This window comes from Vanacampus margaritifer, chromosome 4 (assembly GCF_051991255.1).
Source record: "Vanacampus margaritifer isolate UIUO_Vmar chromosome 4, RoL_Vmar_1.0, whole genome shotgun sequence".
In the NCBI taxonomy this organism is placed as follows: domain Eukaryota; kingdom Metazoa; phylum Chordata; class Actinopteri; order Syngnathiformes; family Syngnathidae; genus Vanacampus; species Vanacampus margaritifer.
Window position 1 is genome coordinate 9,748,501 of NC_135435.1, and position 14,297 is coordinate 9,762,797.

The following is a 14,297-nucleotide window of genomic DNA, read 5'->3' on the forward strand; positions in this document are numbered from 1 at the left end:
ATATTGTTAAATAGCTGCCATTCTGTATTTGCTGAATTTTCAGAAAATCCCTTGACTATACCAAATTGATGAATACACCCCCAGTACACACCAATTCCACTCAATGGTAGATTGTTTTATATATTATACTACATTCATGCCCAGAAGAGAAACGTTAATGTTAAATGTTAAATGTTACACTGTGCGAAATATTTGACATTTTGTACCATATATGACTCCTATTAAAATCTTTTACACAAGAAAACTAACATGATCATCCTGTAATTCATGTTTTCACCGCAGCATATTGCTTGAAAAATTTACTAAAACTATGCCACACTTAAACCCTTAACTTAGAATAATAAGTTGAGGCTTTAGCTAATCTCGTCATTCATTTGCCTTTACTTTACTTTACTTACATCCTACCACAAATGAGCTGCCAGAGCGGTTGGGAATCGTTGCCAGCTGTTGAAGGCATTTTGGAACAGGTCTGGGATCTTTTTATGTGCTAGAGTAGAGATATATGGTTTCAGAACCTATTTACTACACTACATTCACATTAATATTTACACATTTATTCAGGCCTTTGTGAAAGAAACTTGCATCCAAGTTATCAGTATTGTGAATATACTGAAGACCCACCCACACATGTGCTTTTCACTTGCTTTTATAAACCAGGGACAAGGGGGGGAAAGTAATCACTATGACTCGTGTGTTGGAGAGGAAAATATTGTGAGTGGGGAATGGTTCTAAGTTTGAAAATAAGAAGTGATTATGAAGGAGAGAGGGAAAATGAGGTGAGCTATAGAGGTTTCCTCGGCTAATAAAATGCTCTGAGGGATGGAAGCTGCCAGCCAGCATTCCTGTGCCATTAGATAAGTTAGCTCACTGCAGCCTTTAGTTTCTCCGCAGTGCTGAAGTGGCAAACTGAGGTCATCATCACAGCAAACTGAGGGGGGGATGGTGACGGGCATCAAGTTAGAATGTTATTTAGCAACCTAATCATCTGAAGCTGCTTGTAGGGGGACATGCAATTAAATAAAAGCAGGCCTACATTTGTTTGATTTTATTAAGTATCTTCGTAAACATTTCTTTAATTGTGATATTAAGTGTTACTAGATGAAACGGGCTTACACACCTTGGGGGGTAGCTCGTAGAAGTGGGATCTCACAGAACTAAGTTTAGAATTGAAATGCAAGGTCAGATAACCGACTCAGAATAGGTCAAATTGTGTCACTCAAGCAAGTGCTACCAAATTCACACGTGTCAAATAGTGGCACACACGTGACAGATTGCTGTAATACCAATGAAGTCACTGTGCTTTTCTTACACACTTAGGTACCTCCAGATAGATTAAACTGTTCACACTACATTTATTAAACCCAAGAGCTTATCTAGGTTTAAAAAGCAATCCAGAACGAAGTCGTGTTCTTTCCAATAAGGTAGGATAGAGGAATGTCAAAAGTTATAAATAATTACTCTCCAGGGAAATGTCCTGGACTGCAAGATGGTTTATTTGAATGGGAAATGTGCGGAGTGCATTTTCCCTGGTAACCCGAGTGTGATCATTCCCAGAGGGACCTCCTGTCAAGCAATTTGGAAGATTTTGTCATAAATCAGTCCCCAAACCATTACAGTATTAAGAAAGGCCTCTGGCTCACGTGACTGTCTTGAAAACCTCTTTTAAAACCTTCTGCTACAAAATCCATACATTGATTCAAAGGCATTTTCCTACTCGCATAAATTGTAATTAAAGACGTGATAGTCATTACTGAATTATGTATCTTTTCTCACAGGGATGTTGGTGGTGAATGTTACTTGGAGAAACAAGACATACGTGGGCACACTTTTGGACTGTACACGGCATGACTGGGCTCCACCTCGGTAAGAAATATTCTATTATTTAATCTGCATATTTTTATTTTATGACTTTTGTCTGATGTACACAACCTGTTCAGATTTTTCTTGTTCATTTCTGTGTGGATGACTCACCCAGACTTGTGCTAGCTACGTTGAGTGTGCGGCTTGAACTTGAAACTTTTGAATGTCCGTTAGATCGTTATTATGTTGGACATTGGTAAGCTCAATTGTTATGGAAGTGTTTGCTTCTTCCTACTACACTTGTCAAAGGAAAGAAAGGCCTTATCATACTGGAAATATTGTGCAGTTTTATTTTATTTATTTATATATTTTTATTTTGTTGTGTTGTTTTTCCCCCCATCCTTTGGTTCAGAAAGCTGTGACAGAATGGCAAAGAACGTGTTGGTAAACGAATATTGCTGTGATTGAGCTTCTTCAGTTGAGGTTGAAAACAAGCAAAAATACTTGGAAGATAAGTGCGATCTATGTTTGACAACTTGCTGGTGGCTCCGGTGACGTCAGCGTCGTTGTAGAAGCTCCACTGATGCTAGCGGGGTAGCAGACGAGTACAATTTTTTGCTGAAAGCTAACAAGTTTTGACCCGACCATGATAGTCCTGTTAGTATTAATAGATTCATATTAGCGACAAGAAACAAGAATGGGCGCGAGCAGACATGTCTAAAGTTAGCTGAAAGCTAACTATTTGACTCGGCCCCGATCGCTGCTACTTTTAATTGATTATTATCAGCTGCGAAATACAAGGGCAGCCGCACAAAGTCCAGCTTCATTGTCAGATTATTATGTCCATTAATGCGTAGAAAATAATTCTGTGCTCACGACAACTCTATCTATGATCACAAACACAAACGCCATCACACTGCACAGCTTGGTGAAGCGTAGCTAATAGTGACATGTTTTATTTGTATTTATTTTTGTTTTTCTTGAAAGTATGTCTTCACATGACAATGCTTTTATTTTTTAAATAAATAAATATGAACGTGTCCATGTGTATGTGTTTTCAAACCAGATATTGACTTATGAATGGAAACACAATTTTCCTCTCTAGAAACATTAGTGAGTGGTCTATGAGACAAAGTGATGTCAGAACCACAGTTGCAATTTTGCAGAGTAAACAATTTGAGTAAGCCTGGTGTGCTAACGTGATCAGTAGGAACAGCAATTGTCAGGCTGTCGTCATCAAAGTGTGTGGAGTCATTTATACAGCTATTACTGCCTCCAGTGAGAGTCTCGTAACTGGCTGTTTACTGGGTAAGCAGGCCAAGGTTGCCAAATACTGTGTTGAATATTCCCTACGATGTTAACTGTTTACCATTTTACTTAACTGTAAAATCGTGAGATTAGTGGGAGAAATGACTGAACGAGAACCACACGGGAGATAGGGTTGAAATTTAGGCGTCCATCCATCCATCCATCTATTTTCTATCACCGATCCGGGGTTGGGTCACGGGGGCAGCAGCTCCAGCAGGGATGCCCAGACTTCCCTTTCCACGGCCACCTGTCCAGAACTTCAGGGGGATCCCAAGGCGTTCCCAGGCCAGCCGAGAGACATGGTCTCTCTAGGGCCAGAGGTGGGCAATCTCGGCCCTCGAGGGCCCGAGTCCTGCAGGTTTTGGAGGTTTCTCACTTCCTGATCATATATCAGCTGTGTTGGAGAAGGGCAACATGCAAAACCTGCAGGACTCCGGCCCTCAATACCCCCCTCTGCTCTAGGGTGTCCTGGTTCGTCCCCTGGGCCTCCCGCCGGTGGGATATGCCCAGAACACCTTTGCAGGGAGGTGTCCAGGAAGCATTCTAACCAGATACCTGAGCCACCTCAACTGGTTCCCCTCAACGCGGTCGGGCAGTGGCTCGACTCTTAGTCCCTCCCGGATGGACTGAGCTTCTCACCCTATTTCTAAGGAAGAGGAGAGCCTGGACACCCTGTGGAGGAAACTAAATTCGGCTACTTGTATTCGGGATCGTGTTCTTTCGGTCACGACCCACAGCTCGTGACCATAGGTAAGGGTAGGAACGTAGATCTTGTGAACAAGACCCTTCAAGATACTTGAACTCCTCCACTTGAGGCAGAATCACATCCCCGACCTGGAGAGGGCACGTCACCCTTTTCCAACTGAGTACCATGGTCTCGGATTTGGTGGGTGCTGATCTTCATCCCAACTACTTCACACTGGGCTGCGAACCGCTCCAGTGAGAGATGGAGATCAGGGGTGAAAACCTTCTGCGTTAATTCGGGAAAGTATGCCCACCCAAGCTTGGGAATGGTTTGCTAACATTTCCAGTTTTTCTGTCACTGCTTAAGTTGGACTATGTTGGACTATGTTGGACTCGCAGGACTATGCCCTTTATTAGTGATTTATAAATTGTTTTAAAACACTGACCCTCTTCGATTTGACTGTTACTGTGGTGACATTCATAAATTGCTAAATTGTTACAGAGGGATTTGACGAATTTGCCTTACTAACTATAAAACATTCATCTGGTTGCAGGTTTTGTGAATCCCCTACAAGTGACCTGGAAATGAGGAATGGCCGTGGCCGAGGTAAACGGATGAGACCAAACAGCAACGCTCCGATCAACGAGAACAGCAACTCATCAGACAACAAAGGCGCCACCAACAACAAAACACGTGCTGCTTCTAACAGTAAGGGCCGAAGGGGCAGCCAGACACCATCGGAGCGCCGCACTCCTCCCAATAGCAACACGGAGGATATCAAAGCCAGCCCCTCATCAGCTGGAAAACGTAAGGCCAAGCCTGCATCGGACATGGAGCCTAATTCTAGCTCGGAGGACACCAAAGTCAACAAACGCATGCGGACAAACTCTAACAGTGGAGGGGTTGGGCTAGCGGGTCTTCTCATACCTTCTGTCAAGACTGAGCCACTTCCACCCCCCCTTGATCGGAGTTGTCCCTCACCTGTTCTCATCGATTGCCCTCATCCCAATTGCAACAAGAGGTATAAGCACATTAATGGTCTCAAGTACCACCAAGCCCGTGCCCACACGGAAGATGATGTGAAGCTGGAATTAGATGGAGACAGTGAATATGGAGAGGACTCGACACTTCACCCTGAACCTGAGAACTGTAATGGTGCATCTATCTCACACAAGGGATCCTTTTCTCCTGCGCGGTCAGTCACACCAAAAGGAAGGAACTTTGATGTCCAAAGTACTTCCCCATCGCCTGGGAAGTTTTGCACAAAGCAGAGCAAAAAGAAAATAGCTGAAACAGAACCAGAAATAAGTACACCAATGGAAGGTTGTGATGAAGGGGCATGTCTTTCTGACGAAGCCAGTAATGATGGCATTGATGAAAAAAGAAGTTCTGACAAGTCAAAAAAAGCTAACACCAAGGCTGATAAAACGGGTCAGAAAAATATCAAGTCACCACGAACAGTTACCACTGGCCCTTCAGCTCCACAACAAATGTACTCTTTCCCTGCAGGAAACCCCAATTCTTCACCAGGGCTTACCCCCATCCTGCAAGGAATCCCCAAAAGTCCCCAAATGAAAGGCACCCAGTCAAAAGCCCCTGCCATAGGGGATCCTCCCTCAAGTAGCTCCAAAGACAAGAAGAAGAAAGACAAGAAGAAAAAGGATGCTGGAAAGGAAGCTGACAGCCCCAAGTCGTTGGGAAAGGGAGGGAAGCCGGAGGAGGGTAAACAGTCATACGCAGAAGTACCTGAGCAAGGAAATAAGGCTGAAGGGCTTCTCAATGGGTCCTCAGACCCTCATCAGAGTCGGCTGGCAAGCATCAAGGCAGAGGCTGACAAGATATACAGTTTTACAGATAATGCCCCGAGCCCATCCATTGGAGTGGCCAGTCGAATAGATGGTAGTGGAATGCCACAGCCTCTTACACCACTTCACATGAACCAGAATGGTGCTGACAACTCGTCTGTGAAAACTCACAGCCCAGCGTACTCGGACATCTCTGATGCTGGTGAGGATGGTGAAGGCAAACTAGAGAATGCTAAAAACAGGACAGAAGACCAGGCACTCAGGGAAAGTGTCAAAAAAGCTCTTTTCCCAAATCCGGCCCCCAGCAAAGAATCTCCATACTATACTGGCTATGAGACGTATTACTCTCCCAATTATGTCAACCCCAGTCCCGGGGGACCAAATCCAGGCACTCCGGTGGCAGAAGGTCAGGTGAAGATCAAAAGGGAGGATGATCAGGATCAGGCTGAGGAGAAAGTCAAGGTTGAGGTTCATGAGGATCGCAAACCTGACATTGCTCCCAGCCAGCAGCAGCAGCAACAGCAGCAGCAGCAACAACAACAGCAACCCTCCGTCATTCAACAACGATCCAACATGTATATGCAACCACTTTACTACAATCAGTATGCCTATGTACCACCGTATGCGTATCACTCAGACCAAGCATACCATAACCATTTAATGAATACCAACCCTGCCTATCGACAACAGTTTGAAGAGCGACAGAGACAAATGGCAGAACAGCACCGTGCCGCTGAGAAAAAGTCAGATATAATCATGAAAGAAAGAGAAGCTTCCATAAAGGAGGACTGGAAACAAAAGAACCCAATGCAGCTCTCCAAAAACTCAAGTCAATCTGAGCTTGGAAAGACGCCGCAGCCTACCAGTAAATCCAGGGACTCACCCTCTGATGTTTCATCCAAAACGATGGCAAGCATTAAGGCGGAGGACATCAAGTCCCAGCAAGCTGAAGGCCTGAAGATGAAGCTGACAGAAGCGGGACACCATGGGAAGGAGGACTCCAAGCAAGCGCTTGACTCAAGAGGTCAGCCTGGTACAGAGCAGGCTATATGGTACAGACAGGTAAATACAATTTAAGAGTATCACAGGCCTCACTTTGTTTGGATGGGGGTCCGTGCGACCTCAGGGAACATGTTTTTCATTTTTTTATGGGCCATACTAGAATAAAGTGTAAGTGCACATCCAATACAGTTGGTGGCAGTGGCGCTCTCATTGTTAGTGTGCATAGAGTATTGGCTCCTCTGTAGTAGCGTATTTACAACAGTTTTATGTTTTTATTTTATTCAATGGACAAATAATGCTATTTATAGTTGCAGCTTGGGGTCAGGGGTCATGGGGGGGGGTATTGTCTTCTTCCTAGGGGGCTAAGAAAAAAATAATTATTATTTATTTATTATCTATATATCTTATATAATTATTATCTATGACTATCTCTGTGACAGCAAACATTTATCTACCTTTTCATCTCCACCTCACCCATAAGCACCTTAACTAATTTTCTCCCAAAAACATATAAAAACGTTCTATTTTAAATATTGCCATGGTCCCAAAAATGTATTTATATGTTTTTGTATGGGGGGGTTTTATGATAGAAAATACAGAAGGCTTTGATGCAGCCTCTGACCTGAAGAGGTCGCTTAAAGCGTAGGTAGGTTTATATATTACAAAAAAGGGCCAGCAGGTGGCAGCAGAGTACAAGAGATCAACCAGGGTCATGTTGCTACAAACTCTTTTCCCCAGTGTTTTGAACAGGTTTGCGAATAATGATTAAACTTAGCTATATTCTAAGGCTAATTGCTGCAAAACGGAAACAGATACAAATATGCTTTTTTTCCTGATGAAAGAAGAGACTTTATTCTTTCTTTTGTTAGGTTCCGTGTTTTTATAGCAATTGAACAAAATATTCTGGGGGCCTTGCAAAATCAGTCAAAATCCAGTACAACAGCCGGAAGCGAAGTGGGTTGCTTCAGTGAAAATGGCCGGTAGTGAATGAGTTAATTTCAATGTCACTATTATTAGTCTTAGTCTTTTGTTTTTTTTGTTTGTTTTTTCCCTGCTACGACCCTCGATAAAGAACCATAGATCAATGATTCATTGAAAAGCATTTCCATTGCTACTTTGCATTGACCGTTAATGGTTGAATGCGGGTCTATAGAGGGCAGGGATATGACCATGTGGAAGTTGATGTGCAGTTTTTTCAGCTTTTGTGTGTGTACACTTAGTTGGAATCTTACACACACATTTTTATAATTGAGACCTCAGATGTTTATCTGTCAGGAGTCTGTTTTACACAATTTTTATCCTTTTGTTGCTTTGTTTCTGACCACCAGCAGTACCCTGAGAGCCAGAAGGCTCAAGCGGAAGGCGAACACCAGCAACAACAATCACGGTGGAAAGATGAACGGGACAGAGAACGGGAGCGTGACAGGAAATCAAAGGAGGAAAGATGCAGGCCGAAAGACTGTCAAAGCGGGCCTAAGGAGGACAGCAAAGACATTACTGACCCTAGAATTAGTTCTGAGGAACATCGGACCTTGTGCAAAGACTCTCGTACAAATGCCCACTTGCAGTTCTCATCACCACTAGCACAGCACCAAGGATACATGCCATACATGCATGGTTACCCCTATGGACAAGGTTATGACCCCAACCACCCTGGTTACAGGGGCATGCCTTCGGTCATGATGCAGAACTACCCAGGTATGACTCAAATGATTCATTATAATCGTACCTAATTTCAATCTATTCACTCAAATAGTCCAAAAAGAGTTAACAACAGCAGTTTTACTTGAAGTTCTTATTGTCCCAAATGTATTTTTCTCATCGGTCTGTGTGTTGTGCCAAGAAAATGTTCATGTTGTTATTGTTACGGATTGTAAAGCTGCTGGAGCTGGATTTAATCACAAATGCCAAATTCAGAACGGGAGATGTCTCTGCATGGGACATACATTCACATATTCTAAGCCAAAAATATGCAAAGTTTGACATTGGTATTCGCTTTATGTGACAACTTTGTGTCTGTCTTTTCAAGCATGCCCATACAGTATTCTTTCATCATTCTGATGCAATATCGCGAAAAATGGCAATCACAGGTTTTCACAGAGCTCCTTCTATATGCAAATCATGTGAAAATCAAGCAAAAATCCAGAAAATTAGGCAGCATTACCAGTAAACAAGCACGTTTCACTTTTATTAGCCAATAAACGACAAGCATTGTTGATATCTCCGAATGAGTTATCAAGTAATTGTCAAAAATTGTAAATATCTCTAAAACCGGAGCCAATTCAAAGAAACGGGTTATGCTGTTTGAATCAGCAGTTCAAAATTACTCCAGTGTAATAAAGGATAGCAGCAAATCAGGTACCGTATTATACAAAAGTACAGAGAAAAAAATGCTTTTATTATACATGGGTGCGTAGCATCCACGGATTTTACGGTACATTAAAACGTGGTCCTTTGCAAAGCAATTTCCGTGTTTTCTTCTGTATAATGATGAATATAATGAATATGTAACATATATCATTTGTATGTGTATTAACCCCATCCATATTCATATTCGTGTAGGTTCTTACCTCCCTGGAGGTTATCCTTTTTCTCCATACGGCGGTAAAATAGCTGGAGCTGAAGAGGCCAGTGACAAATCCCGCACTAGCCCTACTGTCAACAAAATGGCTACAGACTCCAAAGCGCTCGACATCCTACATCAACACGCCAGCCAATACAAAAGCAAATCTCCGACAGTAGGGGACAAGCCACCCCTCGACAGAGAGCGGGAGCAGGACAGAGGAGCTGGCGGAGAAAGGGATCGGGAACGAGACGTCGATCGACCGCGCTCCTCGCCTTCCCAACGGATCATGCCCTCTCACCACCACCTGGGATACCCGCTGCTCTCCGGGCAGTATGATCTGTCCTACACCACAGGTCAGTCGGTCGTCACTTGCACTTTCGTACACCTACGTGAGGTTTATTTACATGACAACAGTGTATTGGACCAAAGCGCGCGACCAAAATATAGCTTGGAATTGTAACAGAAAATGAGCTACAGTATAAAACAAAATCATAGCAAATGATTTTACAATAAAACACTTGATTACCAATGTACATGATCTCTTCTACTATCAGCACTGCTCTGCACATGATATTCCCTTTGCGCTATCATGGTCATTTTGATGCATTGAGTTGGGGAAGGATTTCCAGTAATAGCAGACAAAGTTAAAGGATCGCAGGATGTTTAGAAATGATCAAGCAATTTTACTGTCATTTGAAAACATTTTTGGACCAGATTTTCTATAGGCAATGTCACACACACAAACATTCCCTAAAATACCATTTTATCTGGCACACGCACACACAAAAATTCCGGAACCTGTCATCCAATTTGTAACGTTTTTGGTGTGCATTTTGACAGATTTTTGCCAAAATTTGACGCGTTGCAAATATAACACAAGTGGTCCGATTTGGCGGCTAGGATTGAAGAATGGAAATCGTGTGACTAAATTACTTTAAAATATCTTGATACTTGCATATGTAGCTTGACACTTTAAATCTAAGGCTGAAAAGCAGAAAAACGAGAATTGTTATTAGATGTTTGAGACCAGTGCTTCTAGGGATAGACCAATTATCGACTGGGCCGATTATCGGCGCCGATATTCAACATTTTGACGAATATCGGCATCGGCCAATTTGATGAATCGTATAGCCTATAATAGATCCATTTAAAAAAATAATCATTAACTTCAAGGAACTAATTAAAAAACAAAGATGCTGCTGACCCTGGGAACTCTCTGCACCTTCTGTTTTAGTTTGAATTTAAAACTAAGATAAGTAAAAATCTAATACTTCAAATATTTCGAATATATACAAGTCTGCCCCATGAATGCCTTGACGCATGTTAAATATTTCAATGTTCAGGTGGTCCTCATTCGACTTCAATGGCGACAATCTAACCCCAATTTGTATGCAACCTTTCCTAATTACAGCAAATACTAGAATGAAAAATGTGTATAAATGAGAACAATCAAATGGAGAAAAACAGTTCCAAGAGAGTGCGGTGCTCCCTTCTTGTGCGGCATAACCACTTTGATAAGCTTGAAATGTGGTGTGTCTGGACCGTCGTAAAATGAGAACCCCCACCTTTAATTTTTTACGAGCTGTTTGCAAGCCACCCAAAATGGCTCCGCGACCCATTTTGGGGCCCAACCCACCAGTTAAGTCACCACTTGACACTGTTAAATTACATCAAGTGCGTATCAAACGCCAGAACCTGAAAAGGCAAAATTCCCGATGGCCATACACGCTTCAGTAAGTCTGTCCATTTATCAACTGTTGTTGCCAGTCAACAAGCAGCAAGCAACCTTCTCCATCCGCCTAGAGGTGAGAACGTTGATTTGGAAATAAAGGAAGGAATACTAAATAGACTGTAGCCTATAAAGGATGTCAAATATAGGGGCGACTCAGACCTGAACGCAGCCAAGAGTATCAAGCTGCTGACAGAGGTGATGTATAATGTGTGAGATTTGTTGTTGTCTTGTATTCTCTCATGAATTTGCCTAAAGGGAAATGGACTCATTGTTGCTACTCGGCTGCTGTCTAGTATATAATATTCAGTGCAGCCCCTCAGCTCATCCATTTTAAGTAGGTCTTCTAAGGACAAGAGGATCACAGTGAAGATAATAGAGTTGTAGAACGAGCATGAAAATGGAGGCAGGCTGCACTGACATCTAGTGGAGCGGCTTGCAAATTGCAGCTGTGGAAAAAAAAAAACCTCCCTGCATGTTGACTAAAGCAAATTTAGCAATTGCTAACGAGCGGGAATTTTCTGTGTCTTCAACAGGGAAACCTGACCGGCACACCTCAACCCTGCAAAGATTCATGTGACTGGCTCACGTGAGAAAAGGATTTCCCGGGTGTTAGCTTTTTAGACATCAGTTCAATGGTGTTTGTGTGCGTTTAGTTGATCTGCCCGAGTGTTGGCAGCTTGTTCACGTCTTTCTTGCCCCTGGAAAGAATTTCAAAAGCTTGACTGACTGATTTGAATCCAGGTTCAAAGCCATCACTCTACCCCTTCACGCAGAGGAAACACCTCCCCTCTGGTTATCTAGTCTTTGCACTGTCAACAAATACAATGCAAAAATAGACTATTGGACTTTCTAAGATTTTGTTTGGACTTTTTTTTTTGGGTGTCATATACAGAAGAATCTAGTGGAGGATTCGGGGGGAATTGGATGACTGATGGCAAAGGGGAGTCAAATGAAAGACTTTGAGAGGAAATCTTATTGAGATGAGTTCAACTTTATGTCGCTGGCATTTTCGATGTCATGACGCAACAATATATCCGAAACTTGACAAATGTTTGCTTGTATTTCATTGGGGACGGGGGGAATATGGCAACTGCTGCTCTCTTCAGAGACTTATGAGCCTGAGGCGCAAGTTTTGATTTCCACCATTTAAACTCCTCAGTTCTTGTTTCAGGGATGATGTCACCGTGTTTTTGCGAAGGGACCTCATTTCACCTCAACCGAGAATCATAAACGTGTTTGCTTTTGTCAACTTGAGTAGTGACGGTCATCTTTGAATGTCTGAATGCTGGTGTCAACGCTGCTTCGCCTCACAATGAAACGGAGAGTGAAGCCATATTGGCCACAGTGACGCTTGGCGGGGTACAACGAGCTTTCTTCACCTCCTTTATGAATTTATGTTCTGCTGTAATATCGACGTACGTAAGATGTGTCCCAGAATGTGTTGCAGATCATTTGTGCATGTGCTCAATTCATCCCTGCTTACCCTTGACTGCAGACGTCGGAATCACGATCAATCTTTTGCTGATATGGCTTCACTCTTACACACCTTCATCTCGTTGTCATGAGTTTTTTGATTGTTTTGTTAAAGGGGAAGTCAGCCCAAAAAAACTAAAACAATAATATGTTCTATGCAGCCCCACTTGTCTAAATATGGTATTCTGGTTGATAATGTGTTAGTGGAATATGAGTTAGCAGCAAAATCCACTCATTTTTATCCATCTTCAGGTGGCGGCCATTTTGCCACTTGCATATTTTGCCATTTTGCGCAACCAATTACACCTCAGCTTCAGAAAAAAGGTGAGCTGTGATTGGTCGTTGCCTGAGCCATGAGTAACTATGATGTCATCTTCACTCGACAACGAGTTGCAAAATGGCCGCTCCCTGAGATGGATAAAAATGGCTGGATTTTGCTTCATTAATCAGAATGTCATCTTTACACGAGTGAGGTCGCATGTAACATATTATTGTCAAGAAATATTAAAGGTTGACTTTTACTTTAAGCAGTTGACTTTGGATCAGTCTAAACTTGATACCTTGGTCAATTGCTACCTGGGATGTAATCTCAATTTCTGGCATTCATACAGACCATACAACAGACACATTAAATGGTGTGTAAGGTAAATAAATATCCACAACGTCCTCTTCTTCATGATTTCATATAAGTGGTGCTGCAATATTGACCATCACGTCATGCCCAAAACTGTAAGCAGATACCGTACGTTGCTTTCAAATGTGTGTTTATTTGAACAGTTGGGTGGGTATGAACATATCTGGAACAGCGTCGTCACCAAATACAAAAAGATGTTTGCAGTCATTTTGTTATGTCAGCAGCTCGAAAATCCTACAAGTCCTACATCAAAATGGCATCTCCTTGACTTATGTGCATTTTAAAGATGATGAATGTGGTGGTGTTTGATTAGTATTTAATCTGTAAGGGTAATCTAGGCAGCTGTGATGTTGTCTTTCAAATCAGTGAGGTTTTAGTACCAGCAGACTGCATACATACAGTACATCTAGTTTTATCAAACGATGGTTGTGACAAGTGCATTTGTTCGCTCACAGAGTAGTCCTATTATCGCAGTAGTCAGCAAAGCCCAGTGAAGAATCAAAAGTATATTCTTAAAGTGTATGAAAAGACCGATCAGTTCATGTTTGCTTTCAACATAATGGAAAGTGCTTGGCTCTTGTGTTTTGTTTCAATGGTGCAGAGTATATTTATTGGCCAGCAGTTGGTGCCTAGTTGAACATTCTTGTGTGAAAACACAAAGACGCTCGCTCGTTTGTCCTATCCTGACCCCCATTTCTTTTTCGTACAAAGACAGACCACCACCCCCTCAAAGTACCCACTGAGGTGCTTGCAAGGATGTTTACAGCGTCTTCTTCTGTGTAAGACATTCAGAACTGTCTCTCCCCTCCTCCTACTCCTCCTCTTTCCCTCCCTTCAGGAGTTTGTGAAAAGTGTACATTATCATGATTTTTTTTTTTTTTATACAATACTCTGTAACTTGCCTTTGTAAATTTGGGCTGAAAAAATAAATCTTTTTATGAGACAATCTGTCCTGGTAACTGCTATCTGGCTTCAACTGTGATGACCAACAAATCATTTGTCAGAGCCAACATTGCAGTGCAAGCAGCAAAGTCAAACGTCCCACGTGGTACAATTCTCTGGAGAAATGTGCCTTCAAAGTCAAGCCGTCATAAGGATGTGATGTGCGGTGTCACATGGTTTGTCATCAAATTTGGTGAGACTTCAGCTCGCAAAGCAGCCAAAAGATTAACTGTCTTTGGCTTAACAAGACGTGTGAGCCAGGAATGAAACTTAATTACACAAATACACATACACCAGATGTTGATGCTTGTATGACATGGGGAATGTTAAAATGTTACTTAAAACACTGT

At 42.3% G+C, this 14,297-nt stretch overlaps 1 protein-coding gene across 4 annotated transcripts in view; it reads left to right on the forward strand.

Annotated features, from left to right (window-relative positions):
* znf609b (zinc finger protein 609b) overlaps window positions 1-13,951 on the forward strand; it is an 86,716-nt gene extending 72,765 nt beyond the window's left edge. For 3 of the 4 annotated variants that reach the window (XM_077562949.1, XM_077562953.1, XM_077562950.1), the window contains 5 exons: window positions 1,776-1,863; window positions 4,347-6,660; window positions 7,929-8,298; window positions 9,163-9,519; window positions 11,432-13,951. In XM_077562949.1, coding sequence (XP_077419075.1) covers window positions 1,776-1,863; window positions 4,347-6,660; window positions 7,929-8,298; window positions 9,163-9,519; window positions 11,432-11,475 — 3,173 coding nt within the window. In that variant the 3' untranslated portion in view covers window positions 11,476-13,951. The remainder of the gene's footprint in view (window positions 1-1,775; window positions 1,864-4,346; window positions 6,661-7,928; window positions 8,299-9,162; window positions 9,520-11,431) is intronic. The other variant, XM_077562951.1, reaches the window with a different exon arrangement.
* The last annotated feature ends 346 nt before the right edge of the window (window positions 13,952-14,297 follow it).